The sequence below is a fragment of the Rhamphochromis sp. 'chilingali' genome (assembly GCF_963969265.1).
Source record: "Rhamphochromis sp. 'chilingali' genome assembly, chromosome: 12".
In the NCBI taxonomy this organism is placed as follows: Eukaryota; Metazoa; Chordata; class Actinopteri; order Cichliformes; family Cichlidae; genus Rhamphochromis; species Rhamphochromis sp. 'chilingali'.
The window spans coordinates 37,152,745-37,174,853 of NC_137939.1; the positions used below are offsets into that span (position 1 = coordinate 37,152,745).

A 22,109-nucleotide genomic window follows, 5' to 3' on the forward strand; every position below is an offset into this window, starting at 1 on the left:
ATTTTCTTTTAGATTCTAAAGTAGCCGTCCTTTGCTTTGTTGACCCTCAGCCTCCTCTCAGTGAGCTTCATGATGTCGTCAACTATCAAAGTCGTCGATGACTAATTTAATAGTCGACGCGTCGTTATAAGCTTTGTAAGATCCCAAAAGACGCAGGAATGAGTAGCAGGATTTAAGAGTGTAATAACAGACTGAAACAGCAGATGGCAGCACTGCTGAGAAACCACGACTAAGGAAAAGCAGCAAGAAGAGATTTGTTTGGGCCGAGAAACACAAGGACTGGACATTAGACCAGTGGGAATTTGTGCTTTGGTTTGATGAGCGTAGAGCTGTGATCTTTAGTTCCACCTGCCGTGTCTTTGTGCAGAAAAGGTGAACGATGGTCTCTACATGAATGGTTCCCACGGAAGCATGGAGGAGGAGGTGTGAGGCACACTGACCCAGCATGGCTGCCACAGCATCCTGCCATCAAGTCTCATTCATGGAGTCCCACAGGGATCAATATTAGGACCACTGCTCTTCATGTAACGTGTCAGTGATTTCATTAATTCCTCTAATATTCTACACAAAGTAATATTAGCACAACTGATCTTTAACAAATGAATATAAACGAGGAAATGATCAAGGCCATGCCATGAAGTTGGAACGTCTGGAGGTTCATGCTGACAACTTTGGGAACTCTAAAAGGCATCCCGATGACTTCCTGAAGAAATGATTTAAATATGTTGCAGTTTTAAACAAAGCTCTTCTTCCATGTGAAGCTCTTGCCGGCCTCCAAGCCGCACTCAGTGTGCTGTGATGTCCCGACACCTTGACAGGACGCAGAGCTACATGAGCTCGGGGTAAACGCTTCCTCTGTGGGCTCAGGGTGACCTGCAGAGGTCCGCAGCTTCGGTTCAGCCCTCCTGGAGCTTCTCTCAGAGGCATTTTTGAGGTTCAAGCCCAGTTCGATCTAAACTAAGGTCATAAAATCAGACTTTCACCATCCTGCCTGCAGACACGTTCCTTTCTTTGGGATGGCAGACGTCTGTTTAACAGGAAAGCGATGAGTATTTCTCTTCATCATGTTCCTAAGTGTCCGTCCGGACCTGTCATGTGTCACAGACTGTGTTTGGAAAGGTCAAAGTTTACTATCATCATCACCACACTTTGATAACTCTCACCTATCACAGTTTGATTGGGCTCATTCAGAGTTACTGCTGGAGGCGTTTAAAGGCGGCCCGGTCCCAGAGGTACCCTGCAGACGCTCGGGTGGTGATGTGAGCACGGGCACACACCTGGAAGCGTGTGAGGGACGATGCTGCAGTCACATTTGCATCGGTTCACGTGTTTCCGAAGAGTTTGTGTGCGACGGCTAAAACCTTTGTGTTGGTCTCTACAGGCTGACCTGTGTGCGAGGAAGGGAACGTACCCGGATGCACATTAAAGACAAGAGCAGCGCCTGAAAGCTTCACGCCTGCTTATCAAACGCGCTGCGAGACCTGCGGTCGTGGACGCCGACCCACCTTGGCCCACCAGCTGGACAGAACAAAGTAGGTGTTGACGTTCTCCTCTCCGAACTGCTCGGCCACGTACAGCCCCAGGGAGCCGTATTTGTCGTAGATGTTCTTCTTGGTGGCGTCCACCAGGATGGAGTGGGCGTTATTGATTTCCTTAAACTTGTCTGCTGCTTCGGGGTTGTCCGGGTTTTTGTCTGGGTGAAACTTCAGCGCCAGCTTCCTAAAAACAACAAATAAAGAAAGAATCAAAGGAGCGAAAGTCTGAGCTGCTTATTCACTTTAAAGTGGGACACCTTTCACTTGCTTCTGTATCTCCGCAGCTTCCCTGATTATTGACACACATTTTTATTTCTGTTTTCTTTTTTTTCTTTTGAAACTGACACAGAAAAGTGAGAAACCCGTGGTTATTATTTACTCAAATTAAACAGAAGAATGAATTAAAACATGCATTTTCAGAAAATATATAAAACAGAGACTGAACAGGAAAAAGGAGGAAATGAGTTTAAACGATGTTGTGTGTCGGGATGAATCGGGTGTCATTTTCTGACTTTCCTCCACAGCTGTGTTAGAAACAGGAAAAACATTAAAGATGAATCTGCTCTCTGCTGTTTGGCTTTGGAAGGTGAAGCTGTGGCAGGAAAAGCTCCTGCAAGCTGACCCGTGTGTGAGGAGGGGGAGTCACAGACAATCCTTTCAACATGCTCTATAACCTTTGACCCTGGCTCCCTCTAGTGGCCAACTGCTGCACTTGTGTGTGTGTGCGCACGCACCTGTAGCATTTCTTGATGTCCTCTGTGGTGGCGTTCTTGTCGACCCCGAGCACGGCGTAGAGCGATTCTCCTGATGTGGACAGACTCCTCTGTCTCTGGTGATCCATGATCTCTCTCTCTCTCTCTGTGCTTCTCTCACGGGCTCGCTCGCTCACTCAGCCTCACACCTGTCAGGTAAACCCAGAAACAAGTTTGAGGATATGAGCCTTTCACCTGCAGCCTCAGTGTGTCCTTATCTCTGTGAGAACACAAAGCGTGGTAATGAGGTGATGCGGTTGCAGGTAGAGCAGATCACACCTGCGCTGCACCTGGGAAGCCGTCGCACTCGTTCCCGAGCTGGAGCTGAACTCAGTCAGGACTCTTACAGCCTGAAATTACCTGACGATGACCTGCATCAGGTCATCAGAGCTCTGTTTACACTGTCTGGGGGACAGGAAGCTGCTGAGCAGGGTTTGAGCTTTCAGAATAAGAGCAAGGGGACGGTCAGCTGGGACTGCCACCCTTTAACTTCCAAAAACAAGTGTGAGGCTGAGGATGAAGCCGACAGCCTGATCAGTTTAACCTGAACACTGAACACGCTGTACTCCATCATTTATGACTATGTGGATTTTGCATTTACAGTTTTGCTATTACAAGTTTTTGTTCTGTTGCACTGATGGGACTCTGGGACAGGAATGAAGTGAAGAGCTGGCAGATATAAGTGACAGGACCAGGCTGGCTGTGGGGGGACGCTGTAGTCTGAGTCGGGTGGAGGCCCGCAGGCCGCGCTGTGCGGAGGACAATCCAACCCTCAGCAGGCCGATGACTGTGAAACAGCTCCGCTTTAACTTGATCTGTTAGAGGTGACGGCATGTCAAACACAGCTCTCACTCCCAGGGTGCCCCCCGGGGAGGTGTGCCCAGCCCCTGCTGAGCACCCTGTGCACAGAGCTCCAACACCGTCGTTACATTTGCAGACGACACCACCATCGGACCCGTCTGCTTACAGAGCAGAGCCCTGACATCATGGTGCTCAGACCCGGGAGCTGACTGCAGGCTGCAGGGCGGGGACAGCTCTATGGAGGGCGGGCAGCACAGCGTATCAGCCGCTGCCATCAGGACACCGCTCAAATATCTGACAGCTGATCTTCCACGGTCACAGGTAGACACCGCAACCCTGCACTACAACCACTACAGTGTCATCACCAATCTGTGTTTATTCTTTTTATTCATCGATATTTTCTTATTTAGATGCTTATTTTATTTGTGCCTTTTTCTGACGTGCGTCACAATGTAAGTCCCGGTGGTGACGTGTGGTCGATATGACAAAGAAAGCAGTTCATTCAGAGTAGTTTGGTTCTGATTTTGATTTTAATATTTGTTTGCAAACATCAGCTGACGGTCTACACCCGCAGGTCGTCTTTCCTCCTGCTGTTGCTTTCACAGATACTGAGACGCTCACCAGACCGTCACACGGCGGCGATGGTCCAGGGAAAACCTGGATTAATATGAGACGAGCAACTTCCTGCTTCCCGTCTGTGAGCCGCCTCCTCGCGTCCACTAATCCGCTAACGCGCTGCTGCGTGCTTTAAGAGGAGAAAGGAATAAACGGTTAAAGTCAGGTAACCCAAGCTCACCTGAGAGCCGGCCGGGCAGGAGCAGAGGGGAGAGAGGTTTACTATCCGTGTCCTGAACTTGCTCATTGTGTTTAAAGCAAATCTGACACGTACGAGCTGCAGTGACCTGCAGCAGGTGTGCGCGAGTGCAAAGGTGCGTCACCTGCAGCGCTGCTTAGACTCAAAGATCTGAAACATTGAATCTGTACTGACAGTGCATCAAATGTCCAGGTTAGTCCTCTACACATACCTGGATCCAGATAAGCACTTCTCAGCTGGGCCTTTCTAAGCTCCGCCCCTGAGAAAAACGATGGTGACATTACCACAGAGATGACGCTTTCATACTGACGGCAAAATTCTGAGTTATGACCTCAAACTCGTAGCCGAGGGAGTCGCTGTTGTCAGAGTGGCTGAACGAAGGATGAGCCGAGTGCTTTCTTTAACAGGTTATAAGGAAATGATCGTCACGGCTTCGTCCATGCTCCACCTCTCCACCAGGGGGCGTGAAATCCCCACAGAAGATTCATTTTATTAATTTGCTGAACGGCCCCTTCGGTCAGCGAAGGGATAAAACTCATTCATAACTCCACCACAGGAGAATCTTTAAATCTGGTGCAGTCCTGACTGAATGAACGTGAGAGTGGAGAGATGCGAGCAGGTGCGCTCACCCGGCAGTGCATGAAAACAAATCCACCTGCAGTGTTTCTTCATGCTAATCGAAGAGACCACAGTACAGGCGGGAAACGGTGCATCTTCCTGCAGAGGATTGCACACTGGCCGTCCCGAGCAGGAACACCTGAGCTGTGAGGAGGCAGGTGTGCAGGGGGTTAGCAGGCTTAGAGACCACAGTAAGCCAATTCAACACAGACTGACGGAGTAGACTTAAATATACAGGAAACCATCTGCCCACACAGCTCGCCTCTCTGATGAGCTGTAACCACACACCTGACGCATGCAGCGCTGCTCTCTCCACAACAGTCCACTTCCACTCCTGAGTGTAAACGCCAGAGTAAAAGCAAAGAGTGGTGTGTCCTGCACACGTGCGACCCCGCACTGACATTTTCAAACTTCCTGCACATACAGCCAGTTCACAGCCTGTATATAAACGATGGAGGCCGCCTCCCTGTTGTCACCCATTGGTCTGCAATTTTAGCATTTTGGTCTCGGCCATCTTGGTTTAATGGAGTGACCATGGCTGCGTGCCAATTAAGAGACTGCACGCTTGAAGTACGCGTACTACGCACGGTGCGTGCTATGAGTACGAGAAGTGCGGAAGTGCGAGGCTTGTGAAACAGGACGGTCTGGCCTTCGTCGCGCTGTTCAGGTTGCCTAGCAACCATGATACAAACCGCGAGGCACGTTACATACAGCTTTGTGTGACAGAAATGAAGGAGAAAAATGTTTTGTTGGTCATTCATTTTTGTCATGACATCACTTTGATGAGGCTGAGACCACGGGACTGTAAACATGATTGTTGGGCTTCATGTCTGTGCTGAACAGTCATTTAAGATTAGCTAGTAAATAACAATCAGCTGATGTTGTTCATGAGACTAAAGTCATCTCACTGTGGTGATGTAAATATGGACAATATTATAGTATTGTCAGATTATTATGAGATCTATTAGGGGTGCAACGATACTCGTATCGATATTGAACCGTTCATACAGTGCTTTCGGTTCGGTACGCATATGTATCGAACAATACAACATTTGTAATTTATTTTATCAGCTTTCCTTCTGACGATGCTGTCTGTGTTGAGCGCTCAGTGGATCTGTGTTCGACTACTCCGCCTAGGCTGCACTGTCGAGCGCAGATCCACTGAGCGCAGCGCAAGCTAGCGAGACAGAAGTTAAGGTCTCCTTGCAACATGGCAAATTGAGCCTCATTCAGATCTGGCCTTTGGAACTATTTTGGTCTTCATGTGACGTATGACCCTGAAGGTAAGCGCGTTATGGACAAAAGTAAAACAGTATGTTGGATGTGCCACGCAATGCTCAGTTACATGGGTGGGAGCTAGTGTGTTAGCGCAGTTAGCTCGTTAACGTGTTGGCCGTCCAGCCCCACGCACGGGGCGATCGGCGGTAGCTCGTTAACGGAGATTTGCCGTGTTGTGGCGTTAACGTCATTTCAGATTAACGCTGACAGCACTAGTGGGAACACAACGAATATGACTGCACATTTACTCCGACATCATCCTAGTGCAAAGACAAGTGGAAGCAGACAAAACAACAAGCACGCATGCTACAAACTTTACCGAGTCATTTAGACAGCCGTTAGCACAGGATTCTCCTTATGGGGACCTGATATGTTTAATATGCTGCTGAGAATATAGCCCAGAAGAAGAGTATAGTAGAGCTTTTATTTTGAAAGAGCCATTTCTCTGTAATAAACTCTCTTTTCCAAAGATGAGGGATTTCTCAGATAGATTTATTTTTTTATCCCTTTGTTGTTTCAGCAACATTAAATTTAAAAACTGTACTTTTGAGTTAAAATATATATTTATAATTTTAATAAATGACAAATTAAAAAGGCATGAACATTTTTTTGTATCGAAAAAATATCAAACCGTGACACCAAAGTATCGAACCGAACCGTGAAAACAAACAAAACAAAACAAAAAAATAAAATAAAATATAAAAAAAACACCCAGCACGCCCCTGCGGGCGGTTTATCCTTCAAGCTCGGGTCCTCTACCAGAGGCCTGGGAGCTTGAGGGTCCTGCGCAGTATCTTTTATATATATATATATATATATATATTTATTTATTTATTTATTTTTTATTTTAGGGGTGCAACGATACACAAAATTCACGGTTCGATGTTTTTTCGATACAAAAAAATGTTCATGCCTTTTTAATTTGTCATTTATTACATTTTCACGGCACATTCTGCACCACATCTCTGTGCGTTCATCATTTGTTTGAAGCCAGCTCACCTCCTGCAACCACTTTTCCGAGTATACGTGCTTCTCTTGTGGTTCGGACTCCTTCTGACATTTGTTTGGAGGTGGAGGAACATCACAGTAATTGCTTAAAGGAGCTTCTTCGACATCTTTAAGAGTTCTAAACAAATGTCTGTCCGCCTCCTGAAAATCTTATGTACGCAAACACGCGTTGCAACTTCTTATCTTGTGCGTGTTTTTTATTTTGACAGTGAATGCGCACCTGCGGACCACTTATGTGCAGCCCTGGTTATTTAGCTCGTCATATTGCAGCCACAGAAATTCTTTTGTCCATGAAACCATAAAGCTGCACTTTCTTTTTGCCTTATAGTCTGATTTGTCATAACTTCTCCGTTTTGTGGTAAGCTTTTCTTTGGCTGTCACTTCTTCACCCTGACCTGTCTTATTTGGCTCAGCAGATCTAAAATATATATCTGTCTGTGAAGGTTCTCAGTCATCCAGGTCATCGTAGTCAAATATATATCCTGCTGCTTTTACACACTCACTCACATAAGCTCAGCGATTCTCTGCGCGATCAACCTCTCACATGTTTAAGCTGCGGGAGATTTCACTTGTCATGTTTGCATAGTAAGCTAACGATTAATAAGACGATGTCAGAGGAATTGGTGCGCAAATTATCATCACTCACAGATCAGTGCTGTCGCTCTCTATACACAGTTCGCGCGATTGCAAAGTGAAAGCAAAAAAAACAAGCGCAAATTCAAACGTGATTTCAATATGTCACATATTGACAGTGGCTCACCGATGCCAATGACATAATTACCCAGCTACATTTCTGAAAGAATGCAAAAGCATTGACATATATTTTTCCTTCCTATGATAGCCCGACGGGCAGGGCAGAGATAGATTTTGGTAGCCAGACTGAAAAAATCGCTAGCTCCAGGACGTCGGGCTAGCGATATTGCGAGCCCTGTAAAGGATTATTCTATTTATTAGTCTGAATTAACAGTATTAGTAATTATCAAAATTATGTTTTTATATGTCTGCAATGGTTAATCCACCAGGATGAACAAGCTCTTTAATCTAATTTGTTTGTTGATGTCCAAGAATTTGTAAATTTAGAGTTGAAAAAAGCAGAAAAAAAAAAAAAAAAAAAAGAGTAGAGCATGTTATTATGAATGTAATATTCATGTTGTGCTTGAGTCATTTCTGCGGCTCAAATTTGGGTAAAAACATGAATTCAGTTAGCTGACAGGCTCGCGTTTATGACCGCTGATCTAATAAATCTCTCAGCACTCGATGCCAGTAATTAGAAAAACTATATTTTAACACAATATAAGCTAAAATATTTCATGTTTCATTGCTGACAGGATGAATGTACCTGCAGCTATCAGCTGTCAGACTCATACAGGCCCCACACATAGCAAACCACAGGTAAACATCACCTGTGCAGTGGATCAAAACAACAACAAACACGTGTAAAATTAAACTCTCTAACTTTCTATGGCACCAGATGGCCTCCCTATGCATCACCAAGCCACGCCCACCACACAGTCTCAGAATAACCAATCGTAGCACAGTGCCAGCTGACTGGAATTAACCAATGAGAGGAACCCATGCAGGACTACGTTGGTTTCTTTGTGTATAATAATCTGAGCAGAGCAACCAATTAGATTTGATCATGTTCAGTGATCTGAAAGTTAAACTGGCCACAAGCAGGAACAAACAGGCAGCGCTGTGACAGCACACGGTGTGTGTGTGTGTGTGTGTGTGTGTGTGTGTGTGTGTGTGTGTGTGTGTGTGTGTGTGTGTGTGTGGATTGCTGTAAAAAAAAAAAATATGCGAGGAGAAAGCCTGTTTGTAGTTGTGCACAGTGCTGAGAGGAGAACGACCCACGGCACAGTGAACACTCTCATGCTGTGTCACCATGAAGCAACTGCTGGTTTTACACTGAGGGAAGGAAGGAGATGCCGTTTGATTTTCAAAGATAAACCTGAGTAAAAACTGATCTTTGCACAGCAGCGTTTTAGTTTGTTGGAGGTTTAAACTGGATTTAAGCATAGAAACATCCAACATCGTGAGGTTTAACCATCTCCATGCCTCACACAGGTCGCACACTCATCTGCAAACACAAAGTGACCCATCAAAGCTTCACAGGCGCCTTCAGTTTACACGAGGTCCTGAGCAGTGTTGTACTGGCAGCGTGTGTCGGGTTAACGAACACGAGTAAAGAGCCAGCCAGAGGATGGATAACGGCAGCAGCACCACCGGAATAATAATAGGCAGTAACAGACGGTCAGGCCTATGAATAATGATCATGAGGGTGTAGTTTGTCACAGTTTTTCTTATTTCAGTTTCAAATTACACCCCAGATACTCGAGTTTACCGATTCCAGCGTCTCCAGTGAACCTCGCGTATGAACTAAACTAGCGGACGGAAAGTCCACCTGCATGCTTCTGAAGAGCAAAACAGTTTTATGGTAATGATCTTATGTCAAAAACAAAACAATCCAGGAAGTCAAATTTGTCACTGGAGTACTAAATGAACCCAACTAAACAGGAAGTGATGTCAGTCCCTGTTTTGTTCTAAACAGTGGTATCGACTTCATGATTGTGTTTTCACAGCACTTACACAGAGTTAGAAAGAAAACCTCTGATCAGCTGATTCCCAGCGTTTTCAGGCGGGTCCGTGTCACGTATGTGCACTGGGTGCCCCCCAAACAAACACGGAGGTTTTCAAGACGCTAACAGAGGCAGAGCTGCTAAAGCTAAAGCTACCCAGAGGTCAGAGCCTCAGTATGAGCAGTGAAAGGGTCAAAGCAGGCAGGAAGTCCAGGTGAAGTCATGAAGCCAGCACCGGATATTTGTGTGGGTCTATAAATGTGCTGCAGCTGCTTTACCTGACAGACAGAGCTCGCTGGCTTCAGTCGTTACAGTGAGTCAACCTGCACATCAGAGTTTCTTTTCTTTTATTAAGAAAATAACATTTTGCTCTGAAGAAAATTTGTGATATTTGCTAAATGAGCCAAGAAAACCACAATCAGAGCATCTGATGGGTGAAGGAGACGAAGGCAGGAGGCGCTCTCTGGAGGGCGGGGCTTTGACCTCTCAGGTGTATGCTTCTAGAAAGACCGCTCTGATGTGTCAGACAGTCCTCAGTTGTCCTCAGATTACAGATGTGTAGTTACCAGATCATTCTGGATGTGTAGGTTCTTAAAGGAGCTGAAATAATGAGCAGAGCAGGACGACCGCAGTGATGGAGCTCAGCTCGCAGGTGAGGTGGATAAACGTCACCTCGGGGGACGCATCTGAGGGTGAAACCAGTGAAACGAGGCCTCGTAAAGAAAACCACAAAGACAAACAGACGGTATAATTCATTCATACTGGCTCACACACACACAGGGCTGTAATCGACAGCTGCAGCTGACTCAGTAAACACAGCTGCTGCATGAGTCGGGAGCCTGAGCGTTCACTTCGTTCAGCGAGTGTCGCCTACAGATCGAGCCACAGAGCATCATCTTCTCGCCGTCTGAGCCTGAAATCTCTTCCAGCTTTCTCATTTGCACAAATTCATCCACTTAAGCGCCAGTTTCTCCCACATCAGTGAGTAGAAACACAGCTGAGCAGCACGTGAATATCAGGTACGAGCATATACGAGCTGACCATGATGTCATAGCACGCACGGCAGAGAGCAAAGAGTTTCACCTGGAGGCACACAGGGGTGAGTCTAAAGGGGGGCACGGGATAATTTCAAGACACTCAAAACACTTTTCAGATAAAATGATTTAAAGAAATAATATAAAACACTGTTAATTAAATTTCACTAATATTTAAACAAAAATAAAAATGAACATGGGGCAGTAAAACCTGAGAGCTAACGTCCAATCAGCATGCAGTCAGAAGCTTCATCAGTGAGCTGCACACAGGAAGCATCAGAGCAGCTTTCTGCACACTCCAATGAAACACACAAACTGTCTGAACTTCACATTTTCAGCGATTTTCATGCGTTTCCTGTAAACGCCATGATGAATGACACACAGCAGCTGAGATCACACTGATCTGCTCGTCCAATCAAAAAGCACTCCAGATGAACAACGCCTCAACACAATTAACACAACAGCTCTGAAACTCTCACAGCGTCTCCTGCACTCAGGCAGCAGAGACGGGGAGGGAGAAGCAACTGATCTAAGGCAGGGCGAGCGACGCCAGAGGAGGAGGGAAGGTGAAGGTTCACCTGCAGTCAGATGACCTGCAATCACACGACTGCCTGCGATAGGATGGCCTGACGCAATCATGAGTCAAACCAGTGCCGTGTCTGTGTCACGTCTCTCATCAGGACGCTGCAGTAAAGGTGAATGTTTAATCACAGCATGTGACCTCTGACCTCATCCGCACTTTTATGAGATTAAAGAAACACCCACACAGTTTGAGGTCATATCCCCCTGTGATCCAGTAATGTTGAAACTGCTGCGTGCTTGCTGGAGAATCTTAAACTTGGATTGGCTCGGATGTCCAGCAGGGGGTGTCTCCTCTGCTCTGATTGGATAGAAGTCTGTGAGAAAAAGAGCCCTGCTTGATCTTCGAGCTCAGTGAATACCTTCCCGAGGAGTCTCTGGTCTCAGTCGCTGGTTTCTGACTGATGTTTGGTTATGGCCCGTTAGAGTAACAGAGGATGCAGGGAGGCGGAGCTAGACAATGACTGTATGAGCGTGTGGCAACACTCGCCCGATTTCAAAACCCCAAAGATGGCAGCGGGGAAAACGCTCAGATCGCGGGCTCACACCAGCTGACCTCACAGCTGCTAAGTCCATCTTTCACATACAGTCTGTTTTAAGTGATTCCTACAGATCATAAACGTGACTTACAGCTTCTCTCAAACAAAACAAACCAGACTCCGCCTGTGCTTCCACCTGCAGCTCTTCATACCGTGCCCTGTGACTCATCTTAAAAACCTCCTCAAAAGCACAGCTCAGGTGTGTTTGTGAGGAGCTAAAACAACCTGAGTTGTGGTTTTTAGCAGTCAGGACTCTGTGACTCCGTAACGTCACAGCATCTGACTTCCTTCCTTCTAGCAGCACAACGAGCATCTTTCCCCTGCCTGAGCCTGGCTCTTTCTTTTAAAAGGGGGTTCTTTCTTCCCACTGTCACCGAGTGCTGCTCACAGAAGGTTGTCTGATTGGTGGGTTTTCTCTCTGACAGCATGAAGCCTATCTAGGGATGGGTATCGTTTAGTTTTATCCAAACCGGTACTTTTGAAACGGTGCCGGTGCTTAAAGAATGGAGAACAAACTTGGTCCAAAAACCTCTCATGTTTTTATTTTTAGCAGTCTCTTTTTTTCTGCAACATGTTAACCAAGTTAGCCTTTTCTGTTGATACAACATACCTCCTTTGGTTGGAACCGGTGCTTAAAGAATGGAGAACACAAACTTCGTCCTAAAACCTCTCATGTTTAGCTGTTTTTTTGTAAAAAGATAACAATGTTAGCCTTCTCTATCACTCTATCAAACAAGAAGACAGCCGCATGTAACTATGATGATGTTTGCTAGTTCACCTTACATGCATTAATGTAATAACGTGGTTAGCCTACTCAACGTAAATTACACACGAACAACATGAAGCTACTCACGCAGAGAAGAACGGCTGCTGCTGCATCATCATCCTCATCATTTCTGCTACACTGGCAGGGCTAGGGGCCAGGACTCTCCTCTTCGGGTTTTTGGCTATGCGTCACCAGATGTTTCATCAGATTCGAGGTGTTACCTCCTTTGCACAGTATCACCTTAAAGCACTCAGCAGGCTGCTGAGTTTGCATCTTTTGCCAGCTGGTCCCAGCTGGAGGATAATTTTAGGGTTTTAAGGGTCCTCGTGGCTCAAACTGCGTGACAGGAAGCTGCAGAACAGCTGATCGCAGGCTGGACCACAGGAGAAGAGGCAGCTATCAATGAGCGTTGACAGATATGTTAATTTTATTTTTAAATGTGATGCTCCGATGCTTTTTATCCATCTTACACACTAAAGTATATTAAACACACCTATCAGGTATTCAATAACAGCCCACATCCAGCTCCTCTCAGCTGACCGCTAACTGCTGTGATATCACGTGATCCGATGTGAATGAAAGTCACATGACTCATCGTGACCACTTGTGTCAGATCTAGTGATGTCATCATCAGTCATCAAACAGAGACCAGCTGACTCAGTTAAAATTGACTTTAGGAGCCCTGATGTGTGCAGGTCATGAAAGATTTAAAACATAAACAGATGAAAACGCCTCACACCGACTCTGAGGTCACGCAGCAGCTGGCCAATGGGACGGGCAGATCTGCAGATCATATCTCAGAGACCAGGCAGCAATTAGAGTCCATCTGTGTCCCTGCTGATGAAACACAGTAATAGACACGACGACTCCTCGTTTCACAGCGGATCCCAGCATCCTCCTCTGTCGCATACCCTTCACTACATCCATGAACCTCCTGCCTTTTCTCCTCCTGCCTGGCAGCTCCATCTTCATCATCCTTTGTCCAATATATCCACCTTCCCTCCTCTGCACCATCTAAGCATCACCTCTCAGACTCTGAGCTGTCCCTTTGATGGACTCATCGTACTCACTCCCAGTGAACACCTGAGCATCTTCAGCTCTGCTTGTTGCCTAAAGGTAATGGTGTGAACTTCACCAAGGGCCCAAAGATCCCAGTAACAGTCCAAGAAGCAGTAAAAGGTCCTGGGATTCAGGAGTGAAGGAAACACGGTCAGGCATGAATCTTCCTGTTAGGTTTTGGATGTCCTGCTGTTTGTTCAGCTGTGTGCTCATACTCGCAGGTGTCTGACAGCATGCACAGGTAAGGCTTCACCATTATTTATATTTCAAAGCTCATTAAGGCCAGACACGTCCCCCTACCCACAACACCAGGATGGATAAGGTGATAATATGCTCATAACTGATCACCAACCACTGCTGGTGGTGACATCACCCTGGAGATGTCTCATCTTCTTGATAAACCAAAACTAAAACACATCCTGCTAGCAGTTTTACTTCCTGTTATTAACTGAGCCTCTGGGATCAGCCTGAACTAAACGAGTGAGTTTAGGGAACTTTAGGGGGAGAACACCAGTGGGCACACAGCTCTGGTGTTAAAATTAATTTGACCTTGATGGTAACCAGGGGGAGCCAAAAAACATCCTCGGTTATATCCCTGAGAGGATCAGGAACATCATCCCGCATGCCCCCTTTTAAAAACCGTGGTTACGCCCCTGCTGAGGGGACAGGTGCAGCTCACGGTGTTGGCCAGTACCCACCTGCACCCCACGACCTGTAACCCCACCTGCTCCACACGGCGGCGACCTCTGATCAGAACCGACGGACCCACACCCCTCCCCCGTCCCTAAAGCCGGACTTATCCCGTTCGTCTCCCCTCGATTAGATCTGTCACATCTGAACAAACACTAACGAGGACCGGGAGTCCGCCCGAGCCCCTCACACCGGGCACCTAAACCGGAGCTGGCCGGTCACGGCCGGGGGCTCAGCTCGAGGTTAAAGCGGATAATCTGCAGGCGTGAGAGCAGCAGCATCCATGTTGTTAGCCCGAGTCTAATCCAAGGACGGCGGCGCGGCTAACGTCAGCGGCTAGCCCGGGCTTCTTACCTGTTCTGTCCCGGGGGCGGAGCGGCTGCTGGTCCTCTCTCGGTCGCTGAAGCCTGGCTCGACGTTTACAACACTATCATCCCACTTCCAGTCCACGCTCCGCCGCTAAAACATCGACCGGACACCGAGCTAACGGCTACACCGGGAGGGGGCGCGCAGTCAATCCGAACACAACGGCCGCGCGCAAACCCTCCCACTTTCTGCCCTGCTCGTTCCCGCTGACAGCAGGCGCGCTCACAAGCGCTCAGGAAGTCACGAGGAGCGGCCCGCTGTCTGAGCTTCTTGCTCCACAGGAGGCGCTGTCGAGCTCGTGGCACTCCGTGGAGCCGGGATAAACGTTTTACGTTAACCCTGTTTGTGATGGAAGCGTCGAGGCGGTAGATTCCGTCGTGTGTTTAGATGTTTTACATATTTCTTTTGTGGTAAAACCCTTATGCGAGCATTACGGCCCTCACAGCACCGTAAGGCGCCAGCAGCAGCCGCCTGATAGCTTCACCTTTAACATCACAACCAGCTGCTTCTTGCTCACTTTAATTACGCTCCTAACGTCTGCTGGAGGTTTTTTAGGAACTTTATTGAACAAACAATGAGTATACAACATATAAACAGATCAAGAATACAAGAGAACAGAACATGAACACACAAAACCAGGGGTAAAAAAAATTATATAAATACACGCAAAAATTCAATTTTATATACTGTTTTGAGAGCATTTTTGTTGGTGGAGGCTGATATTGATCCATGCATCCATTCGCTTCCGATGATCCTTTTCAGGGTCGCGGGAGCCAGCTGCCACAGGGCGAGAGGCGGGCTACACCCTGGACAGGTCGCCTGTCTGTAGCAGGGATAACAGAGACACTCTCACATTCACACCTATGGGAAATTTGGATTATCCAATTAACCTATCCCCACAAACTGCAAGTCTTTGGACGGTGGGAGGAAGCCGGAGTACCCACGCAAAGACAGGGATAGAACATACAAACTCCACACAGAAAGACCCCGGTGGAATTGAACTCAGGGCCTTCTTGCTCTGCGGCAACAGTGCTAACCGCCGTGCTGCCTCCTGATATTGATTTTATGTACAATTCCACATCCTTAAGAAAATGACAGAAATATGGTGGTCTGCTGGAGTTACCGTTTGAAAACAGGACCCATCGATTGGAGGACCTCCTGCTACAAAACCTTAACTAACTTAACATCTAAATGAAAGTAAAACTGAAGTCATTGTGTTTGGGCTTCCTAAAGACCCCGACCTTTCCTTTGATTTTATGGGACCCCTAACTTCCGAATGTACTTCCTCCATTAAGAGCCTCGGTGTTACTTTTGACAGTGCTTTTAAATTTGATAAACAAATCAGCTCCGTAGTCAAGGGAGCTTTTTATCATCTACGGATTTTAGCTAAAGTCAAGTCCTACCTGTCCAGGAACGATCTAGAAAGGGTGGTCCATGCTTTTATCACTTCACGGCTGGACTACTGTAACTCCCTTTATGCTGGTTTAGATCGTTCCTGCCTGCATCGCCTTCAACTGGTGCAGAACGCTGCTGCTCGCATGCTGACCGGTTCCAAAAAGAGAGACCACATCACTCCGGTCCTCTGCTCTCTCCACTGGCTCCCAGTTGCTTTTAGGATTGATTTTAAAATTTTACTGCTGGTTTTTAAGGTTCTTAACGGTACTGCACCTCCTTACCTGGCAGAGCTTCTTAGCATTTACCGCCCCAGGAGATCTTTGAGGTCAGCAGACCTGATGCTTTTAGATGTTCCCAGGTACAGACTAAAGACTAGGGGAGAGAGGGCTTTTGCTGTGGCTGCACCCAGACTGTGGAACAGTTTACCTCCTCACGTCAGATTCTCCACAAGCCTTGGAACTTTTAAAACTGCTCTTAAAACTCACCTCTTCTCATTGGCTTTTAGCAAGGTTTAACTTGTTGTTTTAATTTATTGTTTTATCAGTGAGGTGTTTTATGTACTTGTGTTTTATTGTATTTTATATTTGTATTTTATTGTACAGCACTTTGGTCAGCCTCGGTTGTTTTTAAATGTGCTTTATAAATAAACTTGACTTGACTTGACTTAACTAACCAATCAGAACAGGATGTCTGTGTTTATGGTCAAAATCAGCGTAAATGTGATCAAACCAATTTGGAGTCGTGTTTCAGATGATGTGCTGGATTTATGAAAACTAAAATAACATTTTTTGTTTGGCAGCAAATGGCATTATTCCTATACTGTCACTATGGGAGCGCCCTCCACTGTCCGCCGGCTGGTCTGCATTCTGTTTCTGTACAGTGGGTTTAACCGGAAGTCTAGTCCCTCCGTAGATCATCTTTGACGTTGAGCGACGCGAAGAAGCAGAAAAACTTATTCTGCGGGCACAACTTCAGGTATTTGTGCTGGAGAGCTCAACAAAATTCACATTTCACAGAAAAGTTGCAGGAAAGCCATCAGATGCACAGCTGGCTCTTGTTTCTAATGTCTGACTGACCGTAGTTAAGCGACGGCAGTGAATATTACTGTGGTGTTCTGTTTAGCCTCGTCATGTGCTAACGTTAGCACGCCACAGCTAACGGCAGCTAGCAGGCTAACTTTTAGCTTTTCTGAAAAGTGATTTTAAGACACAAATATAACAAAAAATAATTACAGTCCTCATTAAACATCAGCACAGTGCTCCTCAGCCGCTATACGCGCAGACACGATGATTTACCAACAGAATATATGATCATAAAAACAGTAACACAGGACAAAGCAGAGCGACTCTAGTCTACGTTTAAGACGTGAACGGATACTTTTGATTTGTTTAATCAAAGGTATCGATACGTGATGAGAACTAATGTGGAAATGTAAGAGTGAAGGGTAATAATCAGAGATAACAGTTCAAGTTAAACTTGAGTTTTATTGAGTTTGTTGGTTATTATCATGTTTAAAGACATCGGAGACTTTATTTAGTGACACATAAACGTCAAACGCTTTAACGTGCTGACGTAAGATCTCTGAGTGATCTCACTGCATCCTGTTCTTTGACCCTCTGCTCCTTCCTTTCTTTCCCATCAGGCTTTGTGAACAAAAACTTTCAAAGATGTCTTCGGGCGCTCTCTTCCCCAGCATGGTCAGCGGCTCCAGAGCAAGCTCCAGCAAGTACCTGGTGGAGTTTCGAGCAGGTAAAATGAACCTGAAGGGCAACACGGTGACCCCGGACAAACGGAAAGGGCTGGTCTACATCCAGCAGTCCGATGACTCTCTGATCCACTTCTGCTGGAAGGACCGGACCGCGGGGAACGTAGATGATGTGAGTCACCCTGAACCAGTCGAGTGTTTGTGGTTCCTGATGTTTACAGGGTGGAGCTGAGAGAGGCCAGCGCACATCGGCGCTTCATTTCCTCATTTCTCTGTGCACCGCTTCCATAAAGCAGAAATTCCTCCGTGAGGTCAGGTAAAGCTGACGGAGTCAGCACTGAAACTTAACCACTTCCTGGCCTCTACCCACATGTAGAGCTGGTTTAACCTCCTAAGACTCGAACTTTTCCACGGCAGCATTTTTAATTTCTCTTTGATATTTGGGCTGATTGGGACCTGATGAATGTAAAAACAAAGAATTACCAGATTTTTTTTAACCTAATTTTTGTTTCTAAGAAAAATGAGAGCCACAAATGAGGATATTCATTTAAAATTTCGATAGAACAGTAGCAGGATAATGCCCTCGTAAGTGGATATCAGGCCCATGTAGAGCAAAATTGAGTATTTTGGTCTAAATAACCCAAAATGTGATGTCCACATATGTGGACGCAGGTCCTAGGAGGTTAAAGCACTGAGATGTTCTTGAGTGGAACATACTCATCCTTCCACACCCACAGATTGATCTCACTGAGCAGAGCTCAAAGTCCTGAAAGAAATGATTTCAAATCCGATCATTCACATGATTCTCGTTATTTCAGCGCTTTCACTCAGAGCTGCTGCCTCTGGCTCCCTCTCTCTGATTGGTTGGTATTTGATGATGTGTGAGAGCAGCCCCATGTCTCTCCTTTAAATGTCTCCTCCTGTTTGTTTCCTCTTACAGGACCTGATCATCTTCCCTGACGACTGTGAGTTTAAAAGGGTGACACAGTGCACCACCGGACGTGTCTACGTCCTGAAATTCAAGGCCGGGTCCAAGCGGCTCTTCTTCTGGATGCAGGTGAGCTCGTCTTCATCCTAGAGGGGAACGTCTTAGTTCATGTGATGGCAGATGTCAGCATTAGAGCGCCTTCATCAGGCTGCATCTGATATTAAAAGAGCGTGCTTACTAAAGGCTGACACACTCACATATACATGAACACCTCACAGCATTGCACCATTAAAAAACACACACACTTGCATGATTACAGCGAGCCACGAGAACCTGTAAGTAGCAATAACTCTGCTCTGATGCCATCAGGAGCCAAAGACTGACAAAGATGACGAGTACTGCCGGAAGGTCAACGAGTACCTGAACAACCCTCCCATCCCCGGAGCATCCGGCAGCGGCGGCGGTGGCCACGAGTTGTCAGCGCTGGGAGGAGAGGGCGGCCTGCAGAACCTGCTGGGAAACATGAGCCACAACCAGCTGATGCAGCTGATGGGACCCACGGGGCTCGGAGGTCTCGGTGAGCGCTCTGACCTACACACACCTGCACGTAGTTCATGAACACCTGCCCCAGTTCCTGGAAGTTATTCTCTGCCTCTAAAGGTCAAGCTTGGTTTCGTCCTAATTTCGGCCATAACAGGAAATCCCACTCAACCCTCCGCCGCAGCCTTCCACACGCGACGCCTCAATATGTAGTTAGGTTTGTCAGGGGCTGCACGTCTGTGGAAGGTTGCGCTGTATGAAAAAGAGTTTCCAGTTATGACGTAGGTGTACTCCTCTCAGAAGCATGCTGGTGAAGCCGTCTCAGGTGTGACGTGTAGCTGGGGGCGGGGCTATTCCAGGTTTTTGATCTGATGTCTTTGTCTAAGGAGGCCTGGGAGCTCTAGCTGGACCGGGACTCGCCAACCTGCTGGGGGGCGGAGGACCTGTGACCAGCAGCTCCTCATCCAGGTGAGACAGACACACACGCACACACACCTGCAGTCTTCCTCTTTGTTCACCTGTGCTGCTCTTCCTCAGTTCTCGAAGCCAATCAGCTGCAGTGACTCCTTCTCCAGGCGGAGGTCCCAGAATGAGCTCCTCCCAGGCGCCCGCTGCCCCTGCCGCTGTTCCCGTCACCTCGGCTCCCTCCTCCACCGCTGCCACGCCCTCCACACCAGGTACAGAAAGAAATGAAGGCTACATGCCGAGTTTCAAAGGAAACGGGAAGCAGTTCGTCACAGAGGGTTATGGGATGATGGCGGGGCTTGAGGCGGAGCAAAACAAAACGGGATAGAGGCTGATCACCTGTAGATCAGACCTCCACCCTCCTCCTCCTGTAGCTTCTGATTGGAGCGACCCTCTATAACTGAACTGAGACCGGCAGCACTGAGGAGGGGGGGGGGGCTTAATGACAAGAACAGGAAGATGGTCAGACAGTAGAAAAAGGCACAACAGGAAGTGCCCAAGTTCCTTGTTAGCAGTGGGATGACTTTCAAAATAAAAGGCAGGTGGTGTTGCAAGTGGAAGATTTCAAATATACAGTGAAGCCCATAATTATTCCTGCCGGTGGCAAATTTTGACTTAGTTACTTTTATTCAACCAAGTTTGTTTTGTTTGTTTTTTTAAACACAGGTGGGTGTTTCCCAAAAGATAAGATGTACAAGAGGCATCACTGTGGGGAAAAATCCTCAGCTTTTATTTACATTTGAACAAAAGGTGTCATGTCCAGAATTATTTATACTCTTCTCAATTATCAATAGAAAAGTCTTATTTGGCTATTACAGCAATCAAACGCTTTAATTGCAGAGCAGCTTTGTGCACGTCTCCACAGGTATTTTTGCCCACTCATCTTTTGCAATGAGCACCAAATCCTGCAGTTTGGAGGGTCCTCTTGCCATCACTCTGATCTTTAGCTCCCTCCACAGATTCTCAGTTGGATTCAAGTCAGGACTCTGCAAAATGTTAGTGTTGTCTGCTAACCGTTTATTCAGCACGTTTGCTGCGTGTTTTGGGTCATTGTTGTGCTGAAAAGTCCGCTGGTGTCCAACTTTGGATTTTCCCAGAGGCTGCGACAGATTGTGACGGGTATGAATAATTCTGGACGTGACACTTTTTCTTCAAATGTAAATAAAAGCTGAGAAATGTTGTTTTCCACAATGATTTTTTGGGAGACACTTGTGTTGTTTTCAGTCAAAAAATTCTTGCTGGTTGAATCAAAGTAACTCAAAATTTGCCACCGGTATGAATAATTATGGGCTTGATTGTAGTTTTCTGCGAGAACATTTAGGACCAATCAGGTTCCTCCCTGATGTCATCGTCAGGGAGGAACCTGATTGGTCCTAAATGTTCTCGTCTTTGTTTACAGTAAATCACAGCAACTCAATTCATTTTTTTCTGATGTCACCTGCATGTTATTGTTACCTGGAAACCCCCTGACTCCTCCCACCTTCTATCATCTACAGCCCCGGCTCAGACTCCCGTGGCCCCGGCCTCCACTGGAAGCCCCGCCCCTCACCAGCCCATCCAGCTCAGCGATCTTCAGAGCATCCTGGCCACCATGAATGTGCCGGCAGCAGGGGCTCAGGGCTCAGCAGGTGAGTCACATGAGTGAGGTCACGTGTGCCTCTGAAAGGGAGCGCAGACACTCACAGCTCTGATCTCCTTCTGCAGTGGACCTGGCGAGCGTGTGCACCCCAGAGATGATGGCTCCCATTCTGAGCAACGCCGAGGTCCAGCAGAGGCTCCTCCCCTTTCTCCCCAGTGGGGAGAGTCTGCCGCAGAGCGCCGAGGAGATCCAGAACACCCTGAACTCTCCTCAGTTCCAGCAGGTACAACGTAACGTTGGCGACGCTCGGTGATGATGTAAACACGTTGAGCGCCGCGCTCATCGTTCGCTTTTCTTCTCTCCTCCCCTCCAGTCCATGAGCATGTTCAGCAGTGCATTGGCCTCCGGGCAGCTCGGCCCCCTCATGAGTCAGTTTGGACTGCCACCCGATGCCGTGGACGCAGCCAACCGTGGAGGTGAGTGAACCAAACGCACGCTGAACTTCCTGTTTGTGCTGCGTTCATCCTCACACACACAACGGGCGTCTGCATGTGGCGCTGTGACAGTGTCCTGACATGAGCGCCCCCTGCAGGTCAGTTAGCATTAACCAGTTGCTCTCTGGAGGACATCAAGTCCACCCTTTTACCTCACACACACATTCTCGTTTTGCTATCTTAGTGAGCACATCTCATTGGTATATTGCTTTCCTCAGCTGCTTACCCTAAGCATCAAAAATGAATCCCTACCAATGTTCCCTCCAAGCTGAGCGCGTGAGCAATCGCGCACGGCTGACAGGTCTTGGATTCTTGGTTATTGATCTGTGTGTGTCAGCAGATGTGGAGGCGTTCGCTCGAGCCATGCAGGGCAGCAGAGAAGAGTCGAAGGAGAAGAAGGACGAGGAGGACATGAGTCTGGATTAGTCTCTGTGACATCATCTGTTTCATTCTTTTTCACTTTTTCTTCTATCAAAGGTTTGACCCTTCCATGACCTTTTTTTTCCTCTGAAGAGGGCGGGGCTTCAGGTGTATTCAGCTCTTTCTAATAAAAACGTAATGACTGAAACATGAGCTTCTTTTTAT

At 47.0% G+C, this 22,109-nt stretch overlaps 2 protein-coding genes across 3 annotated transcripts in view; one reads left to right on the forward strand and one right to left on the reverse strand.

Moving 5' to 3' along the window:
• dnajc5ab (DnaJ (Hsp40) homolog, subfamily C, member 5ab) overlaps positions 1 to 14,608 on the reverse strand; it is a 19,211-nt gene extending 4,603 nt beyond the window's left edge. Inside the window, exons 1-3 of the mRNA XM_080899168.1 lie at positions 14,407 to 14,608; positions 2,270 to 2,436; positions 1,506 to 1,719 (exon numbers count right to left, since the gene is read on the reverse strand). Of these exons, the coding sequence (XP_080755294.1) occupies positions 1,506 to 1,719; positions 2,270 to 2,376 (321 nt within the window). The 5' untranslated portion in view covers positions 2,377 to 2,436; positions 14,407 to 14,608. The remainder of the gene's footprint in view (positions 1 to 1,505; positions 1,720 to 2,269; positions 2,437 to 14,406) is intronic.
• Positions 14,609 to 16,654: 2,046 nt separating this feature from the next.
• On the forward strand, positions 16,655 to 22,092 carry LOC308407508 (proteasomal ubiquitin receptor ADRM1-B-like). Of its 2 annotated transcripts, none has more exons than XM_080899172.1 (10): positions 16,655 to 16,788; positions 17,456 to 17,690; positions 18,459 to 18,575; positions 18,816 to 19,023; positions 19,373 to 19,454; positions 19,524 to 19,663; positions 20,948 to 21,079; positions 21,156 to 21,313; positions 21,404 to 21,506; positions 21,865 to 22,092. In XM_080899172.1, the coding sequence occupies exons 2-10, from the start codon at positions 17,481 to 17,483 to the stop codon at positions 21,948 to 21,950; spliced, it is 1,236 nt and encodes a 411-aa protein (XP_080755298.1). In that variant the 5' UTR covers positions 16,655 to 16,788; positions 17,456 to 17,480; the 3' UTR covers positions 21,951 to 22,092. The 2 variants fall into 2 exon arrangements, with proteins under 2 accessions (XP_080755298.1, XP_080755299.1); XM_080899173.1 differs by having other exon boundaries at positions 19,376 to 19,454.
• The last annotated feature ends 17 nt before the right edge of the window (positions 22,093 to 22,109 follow it).

Coding starts and splice junctions, on each gene's coding strand:
- LOC308407508 (XM_080899172.1), top strand. CDS start 17,481: ATGTCTTCGGGCGCTCTCTTCCCCAGCATGGTCAGCGGCTCCAGAGCA. Junction 19,024..19,372: donor CACGGGGCTCGGAGGTCTCG/GTGAGCGCTCTG, acceptor TCTTTGTCTAAG/GAGGCCTGGGAGCTCTAGCT. Junction 21,080..21,155: donor AGGGGCTCAGGGCTCAGCAG/GTGAGTCACATG, acceptor CTCCTTCTGCAG/TGGACCTGGCGAGCGTGTGC.